The sequence below is a fragment of the Polypterus senegalus genome, chromosome 1 (genome assembly GCF_016835505.1).
Source record: "Polypterus senegalus isolate Bchr_013 chromosome 1, ASM1683550v1, whole genome shotgun sequence".
NCBI classification, from domain to species: Eukaryota; Metazoa; Chordata; class Cladistia; order Polypteriformes; family Polypteridae; genus Polypterus; species Polypterus senegalus.
The window spans coordinates 140,782,459-140,797,545 of NC_053154.1; the positions used below are offsets into that span (position 1 = coordinate 140,782,459).

At 34.5% G+C, this 15,087-nt stretch overlaps 1 protein-coding gene across 5 annotated transcripts in view; it reads right to left on the minus strand.

Annotated features, from left to right (window-relative positions):
• Positions 1–4,499: 4,499 nt before the first annotated feature.
• The window catches only part of atp11b (ATPase phospholipid transporting 11B (putative)), a 206,010-nt gene continuing 195,422 nt past the window's right edge, over positions 4,500–15,087 (minus strand). For 2 of the 5 annotated variants that reach the window (XR_005634390.1, XR_005634388.1), the window contains 2 exons: positions 12,718–12,904; positions 10,702–10,783 (listed from right to left, as the gene is read on the minus strand). Coding sequence is in view for 1 of the 5 variants with exons in the window: in XM_039759285.1 (XP_039615219.1) it covers positions 5,169–5,250; positions 10,650–10,783 (216 nt within the window). In the remaining 4 variants the exon portion in view is untranslated. Of the gene's footprint in view, positions 5,251–10,649; positions 10,784–12,717; positions 12,905–15,087 lie in introns of those variants that run through there. The other 3 variants (XM_039759306.1, XM_039759292.1, XM_039759285.1) reach the window with 2 other exon arrangements.

Below are 15,087 nucleotides of genomic sequence, written 5' to 3' on the forward strand. Positions count from 1 at the left end.
TCTTTCACCTGCATGGAGAGCTCCTTTGACCACATGTTGTCTGTTCACAGCAAAATCTTCCACATGCAAGTACCACACCTCAAATCAACTCCAGGCCTTTTATCTGCTTAATTGATAACAACATAACGACGGACTTGCCCACACCTGCCCATGCAATAGCCTTTCAGTCAATTGTCCAATTACTTTTGAGCCCCTGAAATAAAGGGATTGTGTTAAAAAAATGCTTTAGTTGCCTCACATTTTTATGCAATCTTTTTGTTCAACCCACTGAATTAAAGCTGAAAGTCTGCACTTCAACTGCATCAGAGTTGTTTCATTTAAAATTCATTGTCGTAATGTACAGAACCAAAATTAGAAAAAAGTTGTCTCTGTCCAAATATTTATGGACCCAACTGTGTGTGTGTGTGTGTGTGTGTGTATGTGTAATATATATTTGTGGTCTCAGAATTAATTTGAATAAAAGTGTGCTCTTTCCAGTGAATTGTCAAGCACACAATATTAGATTTGGACACCTTCCCTTTTATCACTGCAGATCAGTTTGAATACCTAGGGGTAAACATCACAAGTAGACATAAAGCTCTAAATCAACAAAATTTTGCTGTCCATAATGAAAAAATCAAGCAAGACTTGCATAGATGGTCAACCCTTTATCTTACTTTAGCTGGAAGAATTAACACTGCCAAGATGAATAGCCTTCCTAAGCTTCTCTTTTTATTTCAAAAAATTCCAATATACATCAATAAATCATTTTTTAAGAAATTAGATTCAACCATAACCTCATTTATTTGGAATTCAAAACATCCACGTATCCAAAGAGCGACCCTACAAAGGCCAAAGGCAGAAGTTGGTGTGGCTCTACCCAACTTTCAACTTTATTACTGGGCAGCAAATATACAAGCTAAAAAAACCTGGACTTTGACACAAACAGATGAACATACACAGGCTTGGTCCGCAACTGAAATAAAATCCTGCAGCACTTCTTTATATTCCTTGCTTTGTGCCCCAATAATTGCAAGTTATTGCCAATATACTAACAACCCAATTCACTGCTTCACTCACTCAGAATATGGAACCAAAGTAGGAAGCATTTTAAGACAAAGAAGCTTTTATCTGTGGCACCTCTGCACGAGAATCACCTTTTTCCACCCTCTCAAACATATGCAGTTTTTAATATCTGGAAAACATCTGGGATTAAATCACTTAGAGATCTGTACATAGACAACGTCTTTGCATCCTACGAATGATTACATTCCAAATTTAACCAGGAACACATTTCTTTCACTGCCTTCAAATCAGAAACTTTGTTAAACAGAACCTGGCCAATTTTCCTCACCTTCCACCTACCTCTATGCCAGAAAAAATATCGATCAGTCTAGAGGACTCAGACAGCATTTCTGCAATATATAAAACCATTCTAGAGTCCCTTCCTTTCAAAGATTCCAGAGTACAGTGGGAAAAGGATCTCTCACTCAACATCTCAGAAAAGGAGTGGAAGGTAGCAATGTGGGGAATTCACTTGAGCTCCATATGTGCAAAGCATACAATTGTTCAACTCAAAATTATATATCGAGCACATCTGTCTCGCTTAAAATTGTCCAAAATGTTTCCAAGGCAAGATCCAACCTGCGAATGCTGCAATCAAGCTATGGTCTAACTGGGCCACATGTTCTAGACCTGCACCAAATTAACATCATTCTGGACCAAAATCTTTAAATGCTTATCTGACAGCTTTGGTGTCACAATCCCTCCTAACCCATTAACAGCAGTGTTTGGTGTACTTCCAGATGGGCTTAAAGTGGAGAAGGACAAACAAACTGTGATTGCCTTTACTACACTATTGGCACATAGATTTATCTAACTAAACTGGAAGTATCCTAACTCTCCTATTCTAAGTCAGTGTGTAACTGATGTTTTATATTATGTGAAACTGGAAAAAATCAAATTCTCACTTACAGGATCTGTGCAGAACTTTTTCAAAACCTGGCAGGATCTAATCAATAAAATTTTAGAATAAGCTTTTAAAGCACTGAGGAAGTAGATTCTCTCCACCTCTTTTTTCTTCTTCATTTATCTTTATTCACTCATCTATTTACTTATTTTTAATAGCTTTAAGTTTTACTGTGCTGGATTAGCTCTCTTTCTCGGGGGTGGGAGTTGATTTGTTTTCGATCTTACTTTTGTAAAAAATGATTTATTTGTACGGAATGTTGTGTGATTTAAATAAAATCAATAAAATAAAAAAGTAGTGCAGTTAGGATCAGTATTTCTGACAGGACATCTACAAAGTTTGATTTTATGACTGGATGCTCTGCTCCTTCAGTATTGTCACCTATAAGTGTTGATCCTTCACGTTAAAGTTAAGGTTTTGCAGTGTAGTTTCAGCAAAAAGAAACAAAAATATGTACTATTCCAACAGAACACTGACAGAGCAAGATAGGTGTACAAGTGAGACAGTTTTCCAAAAATGTAGGTTGTCTACATTAAAGTGTGTCATTAAGTCTATAGTACTGTGTGGTGTTCACTGTGGCCTATCACAAGGGATATCGTTTCATCACAGCATAAAGAAGGGACATGGTTCAATGAATGATAATCCTTAATTCTTAAATGTCTTTCTTTCACTGCACAGTATTCTATTTCACAACCTTACTGAAAAATTCTTTCCTTTGGCGGTGGAAATTTCCACAAAAAGGGAAATGTGTACACAATGGAGATGGTTTGGGGTGACCTGGCTGTCGAGTAGGTAGAATAAAGAAATCCCAAGTAACATAGGTGAGAAGTATTTGGCCTGCCCCAGCCAGAGACTGAATGCTGGGGCTGAGCAAGTCCACTTTTTTGTTCTTTTTAAATGTTATAGTTTTCTATTATCTTTTTTGTCTTTTTCCTTAATCGGAAAATGCAACTAATAAATAAATGTTAACAATTTGGATGTATTTTGTTTTTTGTTGTTACTCCTGCACTCAGTTTTTAAATAGATTTCATCAACATAAGATTTGGTTTCTTCCCTTGCAAAGTTGTAACCATTTCATTAACACCTTTGCTGATGGTAGTGCTGTCAGCTGAATGCCCGAGGGTTCAACCGATAGCCCGTGATGTCTATGCACAAAACCGATCTGTGTGGGTTTTTACAGTTTCATTATAAGCAAAGTCACTGTGCTTTTGGGTCCATTGCTACTGCTATTTTGATTTGACGAATCTACTTAGAGCTTTTGTACAGTATTTGTGCTTAAGGTTCCAATATTCTGAAGGATATCACTTCAGAAAATCCATTTTAGCAGTAAAAAATAAACCAAAAAAAAAAAAAGCAGTAGTATGTCAGGCTCAAAACTTTGATTATACATCTAATTTGGAAAAAAAAAATATATACTGTACATTACAATTACTCTGAAAACTTTACACATAAATAACACTTGCAAGGACATGTACACATAAACCAATCAAACACTGAATAATAATAATAATATACAATTTTATAGTATACTTTACAATATCTAATCTTTATAGTTACCAGTAGTTTTATTTTGTACAAATGAAGTAACCAGGACAATACCCATTCAATTTTTAAAATACATTTTATTCTGTAAATATAAATTTTCCAAAAACATAAGCAGTAAAACAAGCATCACTTACAGAATAATACAATTTACAGACTACCTTGCCTTTAATTGTAAACTGTAAACAAATTCACAAAGGGGTTATTAAATAAATACAGAGGCAGACAGTGTCCGAGGTCTGAAATTCTTTGCTCACATGGTTCTTATTGCTAAAGAAATATTTAAAAACTACTGCATTTCAATAAATTATGCTTTAGCAAAATAAATATTCATGATGCATGAGAATAAAGAATTAAAAATAACAGAAACTAAAATTTTAAAACACATTTCATGTGCCACAGCTTTTATTAAATGCTTTAACGTATACACACCTGCATGCACACACATACAATTTCATAGTGAACAGAAATTGTAAGAAGTCAAAACCTGGGTGCTTTATTTATCATATAATAAAGACTTCGCATTAGGCAAGTAAAAATAGCTCAGATGAACAATGACTTCATTCAGCAGCTGAAGTCTAAATTCACAACACTGCGCCTTTCACTTTTAGTAAGCACCATTTTGAAATTTTTCTTACAGAGCAAAATGTTTTTAAGCCTGTAATGATTTCTAATGCCAATGAAACCTTCATTTTGTAGCCCCTCTCCCTTTTGCATACATTGCTCTCCTCCCAAACATTCATTTATAAATAGATGCAATATTACAGTTGTGATAAAGGAGGCAAGTTTTTAGCCACTGTGTTGCTCAGTTTTTGCACTTATTTTATTTCTTGGGTACTTAATGTAGAAATAAAATCACGTATGAAATGCAACGTGGTGTGCTGCTGTTCTGGCAGACTTAGCAAGAATAAAAACTTCTTTTAAGTCAAGAAAGACCTGTGTAAAAACATTTCCTGTTTAGCAAGGTTTGGATTCACTGATGTGTATTTTATGACATGATATCTGAATGCACATTGACAGCATTAATAAAGCAGAAAGATCTGAAAATGTGGAAAAAAAAAAGTTGCCATCTATTAAAAAGCACATATAGAAGAAGCCATTTTCTCCAGGCCTACTGACTTTGGTATTTGGCTTTTGCTTAGCTTTTAAATACTGAGCTTTACAAAACACTGCAGCAGATAAATGAACACCATGATACTTCTCTCCACTTAGTAGACTGCAGGTTCAATTACTGATAGCAAGCTGATTTGGTCATTTTCAGATATTTTCAGAACACATTGAACAGAGAAAATGGCTTACAAGGACAATGATTAGTAATTGCTTAAAAAAACATGATGAGGTATTTTTATAAATTAAAGCATTAATGACAAAATAAGGCTGAGAAGCATGGGGCAAAAAAAAAAAAAAATATTTTGGGGAATGGGCTTAATCAGAACTGGGCAAAATACAAATACTATCTGTGTAAACTGAAAGCAGTGAACAAAGTTCATCAAGAGTTCTTTGTTTACTCATTGAAATTAAATGAAGTTAACAGCAAGAGTTTTTGCAATTTCTGCGGCTCCAGAGGTGGTTGTTAGCTGAAGGCAGATTCAGGTTAGCATGGGGAAGGGGCAGCACTGTAGTGACACTACAAAACAAGGCAAGATTCACATAGATGGGTGGTGCTGTCCTTAAAGTATTAGCAAGGAGTGGCCTCCACTTGAGAAAGGGTCAGGATGCTTCTGTCATTTGAATAGTAGGGGTCCGAGGTGCTCCAAGATCTAAAAGCAATAATAAAAATGAACACAAACAAAAAGCATGGGCAACATAAAAAGGAAAATAAAAGGGATAATGTCATGCATTTAGATTCCAAAATAACTTTCTTAAAATACTAAAGAAAAACAAATGAAGAAGAAGCAACAAAAAGGTGAACGTGTTTGCAATGCTTTGTTAGAGAAGACATCAGACAGATGGAAAAAAAAGACTACAAATGCACTGTAGAGTACACAATAAGTATCTAAACAGACCCACAGATAAACACCAAACACAGACATTCACACACAAACACATAGAAGTGTATAACGACAGTGCACAGACATTCACAAACATAGAACATAAGACTTTTACTCCACTTTGACTCACAAGTTACTAAAGTAGTAAAAGCATACAGAACAGCTAGGTTTGAACAGGTAAGTCTCATCAGTACCATGTGATGCAGTCCGTAAAATAAGTTAACAATTTGTATCAAATTATAGTTTTGTAAAAGGAATATACATGTCCAAAAAAAAAAAAAAAAACAGTTTTAAGGCATTTCAGATTCTGACATATTTGATCGAGGTGTGACTTCTAGAGCTGCACCACTCCCATGATTCAGTGGCATCAAATTAAAATCACAGTAGCCACTGGAAGGATGAAAGGTACAATGGAAACACACTTCACTGAAGGTCTTTCTTGTACCAAATAGAAAAATTGTACAACAACACCCCTAAAGATTCCTAAAACAAACAATTTAATTATAATTGATTTCACCTACACATTTAATAGTAAAAATAACTGGTCTGCACGATACACAAAAATATGAAAAAGTCTACCTTGTCCACTACTGCCAAAATTGTTTTAATGTAAAAATGTGGACAGTTACTATATACATCATATAAAAAGCATATAAAATATGGCTTCTATTGACTGCCTATTATGTTTAAAAAATATGCTTATACATCAACCTTTCATCTATGCTATAAACTGCAAAGTTCTGCAGCCCTTTCTAGCTGACATGTTTTTTTGGAGAAGGCACCAAGAATATATCACTTGCACAAAGCTATCAATGCTCCAGGATAGCTGCTAGTCACATACTACCAAGTTTTCAACTACAATTATTTAATTAGGAATCTCTTGCTTACTGAAAACAAAAGACTGGTTTTATCTGGAGTTTTGGCTCGGTTTCTTTCCAGGAGCCCAGAGAAGTGCAAAATTAGCTACTTTTTAAAAATAATAAAAATATATATTTATAACTTTACACATATAGACAGACGCCATATAGTTATATATATTTTCCCACGTTCATGCAATGTTTATATGGGGTGAGAATAACCAAGTATTAAATATGAAAAAAATCAATAAATGAGTCTCATATTTAAAAAGTATGAAGAAAAATCTATGTATTTTTGTTTTGGGTCTCTGAGTTGCTGAAGTATATGTACATTAATAAATGTCTGACTTAACAATAATTACAGTCTCCAACCAATGATGAAGGTAGGTGGCTAAAAATGCTATTGTTTATAAAATGTATACAAAAATACTATTTTTAATTATATTAGGTTTCTAGCAATTTAATGGGAAACTTTTATAAAGCTGTACATAATACACTTTAATATTTTTTGTTTCACATTGTACATAAAATGGTGTGGATTTTCAACTTAGGATCCTCTAGACTTGGATAAGACATCACCAAAATCTATATTTTTTAAGTTATGGTATAAATGTAATAAATTAACGTATGCTAAATTCACTTCTAATATTACAAAATGTAACTATAAATTGCACTAACATTATTAGACCAAATCATGGAACCTATTTAAAAATACTGATACAAAAAAAGGACAGGGCAGTAGTTTTACTTATAAAAAACCACTCAACAATCTTAATAAGCTGAGCAATTTGGGTGGCATTGATAAATGTATTTTTTTTTTATTTTCTTTAACAGTGCTATCTATTTCTAAATATTAAAAAAAATATATATGCACAATTGTTTTGATAATTTTTAGGAATCCAGAGTTTCTCCATATAGTCATAGAAACTGAACGTGGAAAAGAAATCAAAGGAGGGAGAGAAAGAGAGAGTAACCCCCGGACACTGAAGCATCTAGTCACACAGCTTACAAAAAAGCCCACAAGGCTGACAGTCCCATTAGATATACAATTTAGTTCTTTACAGATAAGTATAAGACATCACAATCATTACACATGATGCGTAACATGAAATTTTCATTTTAATTTGGAGTGAAGACCAGCATACAAAAAAAAAAGAAAAGAAAAAGTGTTTTGTAAAGTGGCGTTTATGGCAGTTAAGACAATGAAACCCACCATATACAAAAGCCTTTAATTTTGTGGTGCCCAAGTAAACCCTTTGGCCTATGCCAGCATATTTTTCATTACAACCAATCTTATCAGAGGTCGATTCCTAGACTAAAATTTAACTCCTTGCCTAACTAAGCATTCTGTATAGCGATGCTCCAATCGTAATTGTCCAATTGTTACTAAAAAAGACTTCATTAGTGATTGGTAAATTGACCAATCTCAAAAACATTTTCATCCCCTGCTTCCCTAAACTTTATGGTAATTTAGTTGTAGTGATCCTTTATGCAAGGTATTACGGTAGTTGAGCAAGATTTTTTTTTTTGCAGCAAACTTCCTGCAACTGTAAACAAAGAGGAGCAAGTAGAGGCTTCTCAGACAGCGAGAGGAATATTACACTAAAGAAAGTGGAGATATAAACTGAGAAGCCGTCATGTGCAATTCGACAAACAGCGAGAAAAACTACTTCCATAAATTCAGACCTTTTTATTTTGTTCTTTAAATTAAAACAGACATTATTTGAGTTTACATAGTGAGTTTTAAGTGTGGCAGCTTACATTTTTAATTGGATAAATAAAAGATAAAGATCAATTTGAAACTGTTGCTTAGTAAACAATAGGCTTTTTTGAAGAATTGTACTGTGTTTATTATTTGTTGTTGTGTATCATGCAGCATTAGTTTTGGTAAGAAACAAGTAGTACATAATTAAAATGGTAATCTATATTTATAATTACGCTTCAAGAATTATGAATGCTTAGGTGATACACCTGTATAAATGTAGCATATTTTAACAGCAAACAGCATAGTGCAATTAATGATTAAAAATTGATTCTCTGAAAATATATACAGGGAGAGTTAAAAGTTTTGTTAACATTTGAATGGTGGAAACAATTTATTCACAAAACATACTTCATATGTGCAAGATGACTCACAAGAATGTCTCAACCTGTTCGCCATCATGTTTAGCACATGTACCAAATGTGGCACATAAACTGTATATAAGTATAATATACATAGCAGTACCATTAGTGTTAACATAATTTTGACTCTCCCTGTATATCATTTTTTTGGCTGAAAACTACTTGTTTTACTTAAACCTTTTCAGATAAGTACATTACAAAAAAATTAAACAATATGACAGCTTGTAATTATGAAAAGCTTTTCTATTTCTTTAATGCCATTTGTATTTTGGGTAAATATTTTTTAAATTAATTAATGTAAGGAAAATATTATCTATTTTAAGTACTTTATGATCCCTGAGCTATAAACATACCAAATGTAATTTTGTTAATAAAAAAAAGAAAAGTTAACACTTGTGGTCTACATTTTAATTATAAAAATACCAAAGTTAACACTTGAATATGGAATATAAGGGTTCTCCGTGTCTGGTTATACAGGAGCTTACTATAAACATTTTAAAGGGACAAAGGGGAAAAAAAAAAAATGGAATCAGCTGATCAAGTAACAAGAAATCAGTAATCGGCCTTAACACACCTGACTGGAGGATCCCTATTTCTGGACTTGGGATGCAGAAGAGGTCTGTGATTACATCTCAAAAGTTGCTTGAAACATTGTTACAGTGAGTTTACCCTGACCTTGTTCTTTAGTTCTGCACATTTTAATAGTTTAAAAAACAGCAATTTTTAGTGGTTAAGGCTATCACTGACAAATAATACACTGTTCTTATGCAAGCATGTTGCCATTTTAAGAACAACTATAGCTCCAAATTTGAGTGGATGCTCATTTTCACTTAATTGCCTGCATTTCTTTTAAATTAACATGATCAAATGCAAAATTAATTCATAGGACTGCTGTTGAGGGAACTTATTTATTTGGCTGTATTCTTTTCACTGCAATCTTAAAAGATTCTTTTGATAAGCTAAGACAATATGCCAATACGTCTTGATGTACAGTGCCGTCTACATGTGAACAGGCCGGTATCTATGCTTTAATTTTTGCAATTTTCCTTTTCAATATACAATCAATTCCTTCCTTACATATTTCTTGCACACATTATACTTTCTGTTTAAGTTGTTTTGATTGCAATTTAAAATGTCTGCAATGCTATGAAACTATACTGCATTAATAGGCATTAACAGAACAAACAATCACACCACTATCCGAGTATAAACCAAATTTTCTTACACACAACAAAAGCTGTCTACATTTTTCAGGGGAGTCAAGTGCATACTGCAACTTTATACTCCTTGCTTACAGTTTTTTCTGGTCCACATGCGAATGGATAAAGTTGCAGCATACAATGGAAATCAACCTCTGAATATTGGCAGCAATGAAAACTTTCCACCAGATTTAACTATGACACAATGAAGAAATAACTGTGGACCCACATAAATGAAAGGCGGAGAACTGAATCAGTAGGCTTTTTAAAAATGCAGGGTTCACCACAGACAGTGTAAAATATTAACATTTTGGAAACCAAAAGGCAGTTATCAAATAGAAAACATTAAAAAATAATAACTCGTCTATGGCATTTTTATAAAAGTGAAACTGATAGAAAATGGGAAAGAAATAGTGCATTCTTAATTTGACAGACAATTGCAAAAGGTTTAATTTCATAATTTTATAATCTTCATGATAATCTGCAAAATGTAGAATAATACCTAATTTGGGAATAAAATTAATAGATGTTTACTTTTGAAACTGAAAAGCATATCTGACAATCTGAATTTATCATGTATACTGTAAACAATAAACCTTTTACATCCTTACAGAAAAGTGGAATCCAGAAGACACTGAAAGTAATATAAATCATTCACAGTGATGATTTTACACCAAATAGCAATGTGAATAAAGGGCTAAACAATAAATAACAGACCAGAGAGACACAGGATTCCTTTGGACAATGCTAAAAATGAAATTAAAAATTACCTCAATAAAAATTACAAATAACCCAAAACAAAAATCCACTTGTTTTCTTGGATTTAAATTTTCAATGCATTGCACTGATCTTGCGATCAAAATCCAAAGTTTGACCTACACTAGATCAAACCTTTTACGCTATTCAGACATCTACAGTTGTTGGTTCTTCATTTTCTAGCCTATAAGAAATCCTTCTGCAGCAAAGACTATTGAGAGAAATTCCACACCTGCCGACTCGTGTGGGGCTGCACCTTCCAATCATTCGATCCAGCATTCTTCCAACTGGAGCACAAGCTTTCTCACCATCTGAGAAACAGCACATGGAATCCAAGCAGCTAATGCCGATTCCATTTCCGTTAAGCTGTGAGGGTGAAAAACAGAGACATAGGGTAAAGGGTGATAGTCTGCCAAAACTCTAATCATGAAACAAGTGATTATTCACCATCCTCCAGTTTTATCAATTCATGCATTTCCTTAGCCTGGTTTATTACAGGGAGTTTCCAAGCAGTATCAACATTGTACTCAATCACATACCTCTTACACTGATTCGCACCAGACTTTTTTTTTTTAAAAAAAGAGAGTTTTTAGGTTGTGAAGGTACTTTGGAATAGCCACAGTATCCAGAGAAAACACATACAGGCAAGTGAAGAAAATGTAAATTACAAAAATCATGGAGGTGAAACAATATTTCTGGAATTATGAGGTACCATGCATGTAAAAAGGTAAAAATAAATTATGGCACATGAATGTTTACTTAATGAAATTTTCATTTTAAGTTTCACACACATACATAAAGAATCCTCAGCCAGCATTTTCTACAGTGAATATATATTTTAGAACACACCCCTTTATTTGTCTTTAGCATGTTATACCAAGTCATGCAACATTATCCATTCTATTGAGACAATAATGACAAATAATTGTTATTTTATCATCATTTGATAATATTAATATACATTTGACACATGGAATGAAAAGTGATCCCAAAAATTAGCATCTATTCTATATATAAAATGAAGCCTTACTCTAACAGAATGTGCATTTCTATTAATGTTCTAATAGCTGACTCTACTAAGAATCAAAGATTTCTACATTAGAAAATACAAATATATATTATATACATACACAAACATTAAATTTACAACCACATTAACATAACTGCCATGTGATGATACCTGGCACATGAAAAATTAATCAGAAACTCAAACAATAAGGATTCAATAAGCATCTGAAGAAAATTACTGCTTTATTTTAAACTTTATTTGGACAGCCTTACTCCCCTCAAATAAAGAAACCTATTGTATATGCAACCAGAAAGGTTGTTGATTTCCAAGCACTACTCATTATTAGTTACTAAAAGAAATCACTACATGAAAAAGCTATAATTCATCACACAATTTTATCAGATTACCTTATACTTTATTCACAGAGTGGGAATGTCACAAAACAAGGTTAATGGCAAAGTGGCATGGAGAGGAAAATTTCAGTACATATGAAGCATGTAGTCTAGATAGAAAAATAAGTACGATTTTTTTTGGTTGGGGAGGGCTGGAGACTTGTAAATACTAGTAACAACAGCACCTTTAAAATAGTTGTATGCACCAATCAGCCACAATATTAAAACCACTGACAGGTGGAGTGAATAGTATTAATTATCTTATTACAATGGCACCTGTCAAACGATAACATATATGATGCAGCAAGCTAACAGTCAGTTCCTGAAGGTGGTTTGCTGGAAGAAGGAAAAATGGGCAAGCGGAAGGATCTGAGCAACTTTGACAAGGGCTAAAATGTGATAGCTAGATAACTGGTTTAGAACATCTCCAAAATGGCAGGTCTAATAGGTATGTTCCCGATATGCAGTTGTCAGTACCTACCAAAAATGGTCCAAGAAAAAACAACTGGTGAACTGTCGACAGAAATGATACTGTAGCACAAATTGCTGAAAAACTGCTAGCCATGAAAGACAGTTGTCAGAACACAGAAAGCATTGCATTGTGGGACTATGTAGCTGCACACCAATCAGAGTTCCCATTCTGACCCCTCTCCACACCCAATAGTGCCTGCCATCATAGTAGAACCATGAAATAATGGTGGCCTGGTCTGATGAATCATCTCTTCTTTTAGATCATATGGACGGCTGGGTGCATTATTTATCTGGTGAAGAAATGGTAGCAGGATGCACTATTTGAAGAAATCAAGCCAGCAGAGGCATTTAATGCTCTAAGCATTGGTCTGATGGGAAACCTTGGGTCTTGGATTCATATAGATGTTACTTTCACACTTAGAACTTACATAAAGATTTGTGCAGATCACATATACTTCCTTAATGGCAACATCAGATCACAATGGCCTCTTTCAGCAGGATAATGCACTCTACCAAACAGCAAAGATTGTTCATGGATGGTTACAGGAGCACAACAAAGAATACAAGGTATTGACTTGGCCTCCAAATTCCCCAGATCTCAATTCAATCAAGCATCTGCAGGAAATGCCAAAAAAAACAAGTCAGAACCATGGAAGCCCCATCTCACAACTTTGTAACTTGCAGGACTCGAAAGATCTGCTGCTACTATGTTGGTCTCAGATACCACAGAACACCTTCAGAGGTCTTATGGAGTCAATGCTTTGAAGGGTCAGAGCTGCTTAAGTGGCACCAAGGGGACCCTACAAAATATTAGGCAGATAGTTTTAATGTTGTGGCACATCAGTGTATATATGTATGTGTATATGCAGACAGACAGACAGACACAGACACACACACAGACAGACAGACAGACAGACAGACAGACAGACAGACAGAGTTAATTTCAAATGTTTTCGAATATACAGTACTAGATATTTGATAAGGTGCAGTAACTTTTAGCATCTTCTGTCATGCCACGCTTGTGGCATGAGACAACATCTCATGTGATTTCCACATTAAGGGAAGGAAATCAATCCATCTTCTAAAACCTGCTTATCTCAAACAGGGCTAAGGGAAAGCCAGAGGCTATTGCAACAAGCATCGTGCGTAAGGCATAAATCCCTGGACAATGTGGGAGTCCATAGCAGGGAAGGAAATCCATAAACACAGAACTGAGGTTCACAAACTGGATGGTAACTGAGCACTTATGGAGTAACATTAAGTACTTGTTTTTAATCTTATTTGTAAATTGTTTGTTGGGTGATTGTGGAGTGACAATATGATGGGTACTAATTTCTTAAAAAAAATGTTAAGGTCGTATTTAAATACAGTATAGAATACGTGAAACAGTGATGTATTAGTAGTGCTGATGCTTTTTAGTAAAGAGTCCCAGGTGTTTGCATGTGGGTCTAAATGAGTTTCCTCGGGGTGCTCAGAGTTTCTCCCATAGTCCAAAGACACACAGATTTGAAGAACTGATGATACTGAATTGGCCTTAGTGTGTGCTTGACGGGGAGGGTGTATGTGTTCACCTGCACCCTTTGCAGGGGTTGTTTCTGCTTGCGCCTGATGAATGTCTGGATAGGCTCCAGCTGCCCCATAGCTCTGCCCTTGTGAGTTAGGAAGATGGATGATTGCATGAATATATAAATATGATTTAAAGTTTCTTCAACCTTGCAAGGGTTAAGGACAGATATGAGCTGTTTTGCCAAATGTTCTAAACCATTTAATCTAGAACAGGCTCTTAGGAAAGCAAGAAACTATTTTTCAGTAAGCATCATGCGCAAGGCAGGAATCCTTGGACTGCACTTCAGTCCAACACAGCAAAGAAAATCATTCTCTGCAAACATCAAATTGAGCTTTACAAAACCTGGCAACTGAGAGCTTACTGGGGTAGTACCCAGTTCCTTGTGAGGTACAGTAAGTAAACACTTTTTAACCTTATTTATGATGATTTTTTTGAGGGTTGCTGAGGGATCGCAGCTGATGGAACATGGTGCTTTTGGCCATAAATATCTTTTAGAAGAAAAAATATATGATTTTAGTACAGCTATACTAAAATGCTGGTACATATACTGAGTCAAATACACACATCATTTTACGGTAGATTCTTAGCCAACCAAAGAAAGCCAACTGTTTTTGTTATTTTTAATGTTGTTCTTTATTTGGACTTTTGCCTGAGATTCTGTCAGAGGGACAGAGGTAACCTCATGAAGATAACAAAAAAAACACACTGATACTTTTCTGGAAACTATAATAATAATAGGTAACTGTTGTAATATAAATATAACATTATAAAGTAAGCTATAAATTAGTGCAAAAGGGGCTGTTTGTTGCCTTAATTACATGTAGACAATTTGAGTACATCAAACTTGTTATGTCAATCACAAAGAAAGAAAGTGACAATACATCTATATAGTAAGGACTTCAATTCCCAGCTGCTAGCTGTAAGGGCTTGCAGGATGTTTTGAAAGAGGTGTCATTCAGACTTCAGTGGGAAACTATTGGTTAAAGTGAAACTGAATCTGTACTGGCTGTAATCGGACCAAGTGCTCCAAGTAGTTTTTATTTGCATACCTGCCTAGCTAAAGACGAATATCCTAGTCAAATCCACTTGCAAACTAGGCACCTAGAGTCATCCTCTAGACTGTACCAAATGAACTGTGATACCTAAAGGCACAGCAGAGAGTTAAATAGTAATTCAGCAATTTTTATTATCAACCTTTTGACAAGATGGATTTCTAAGTTTAATTACACAT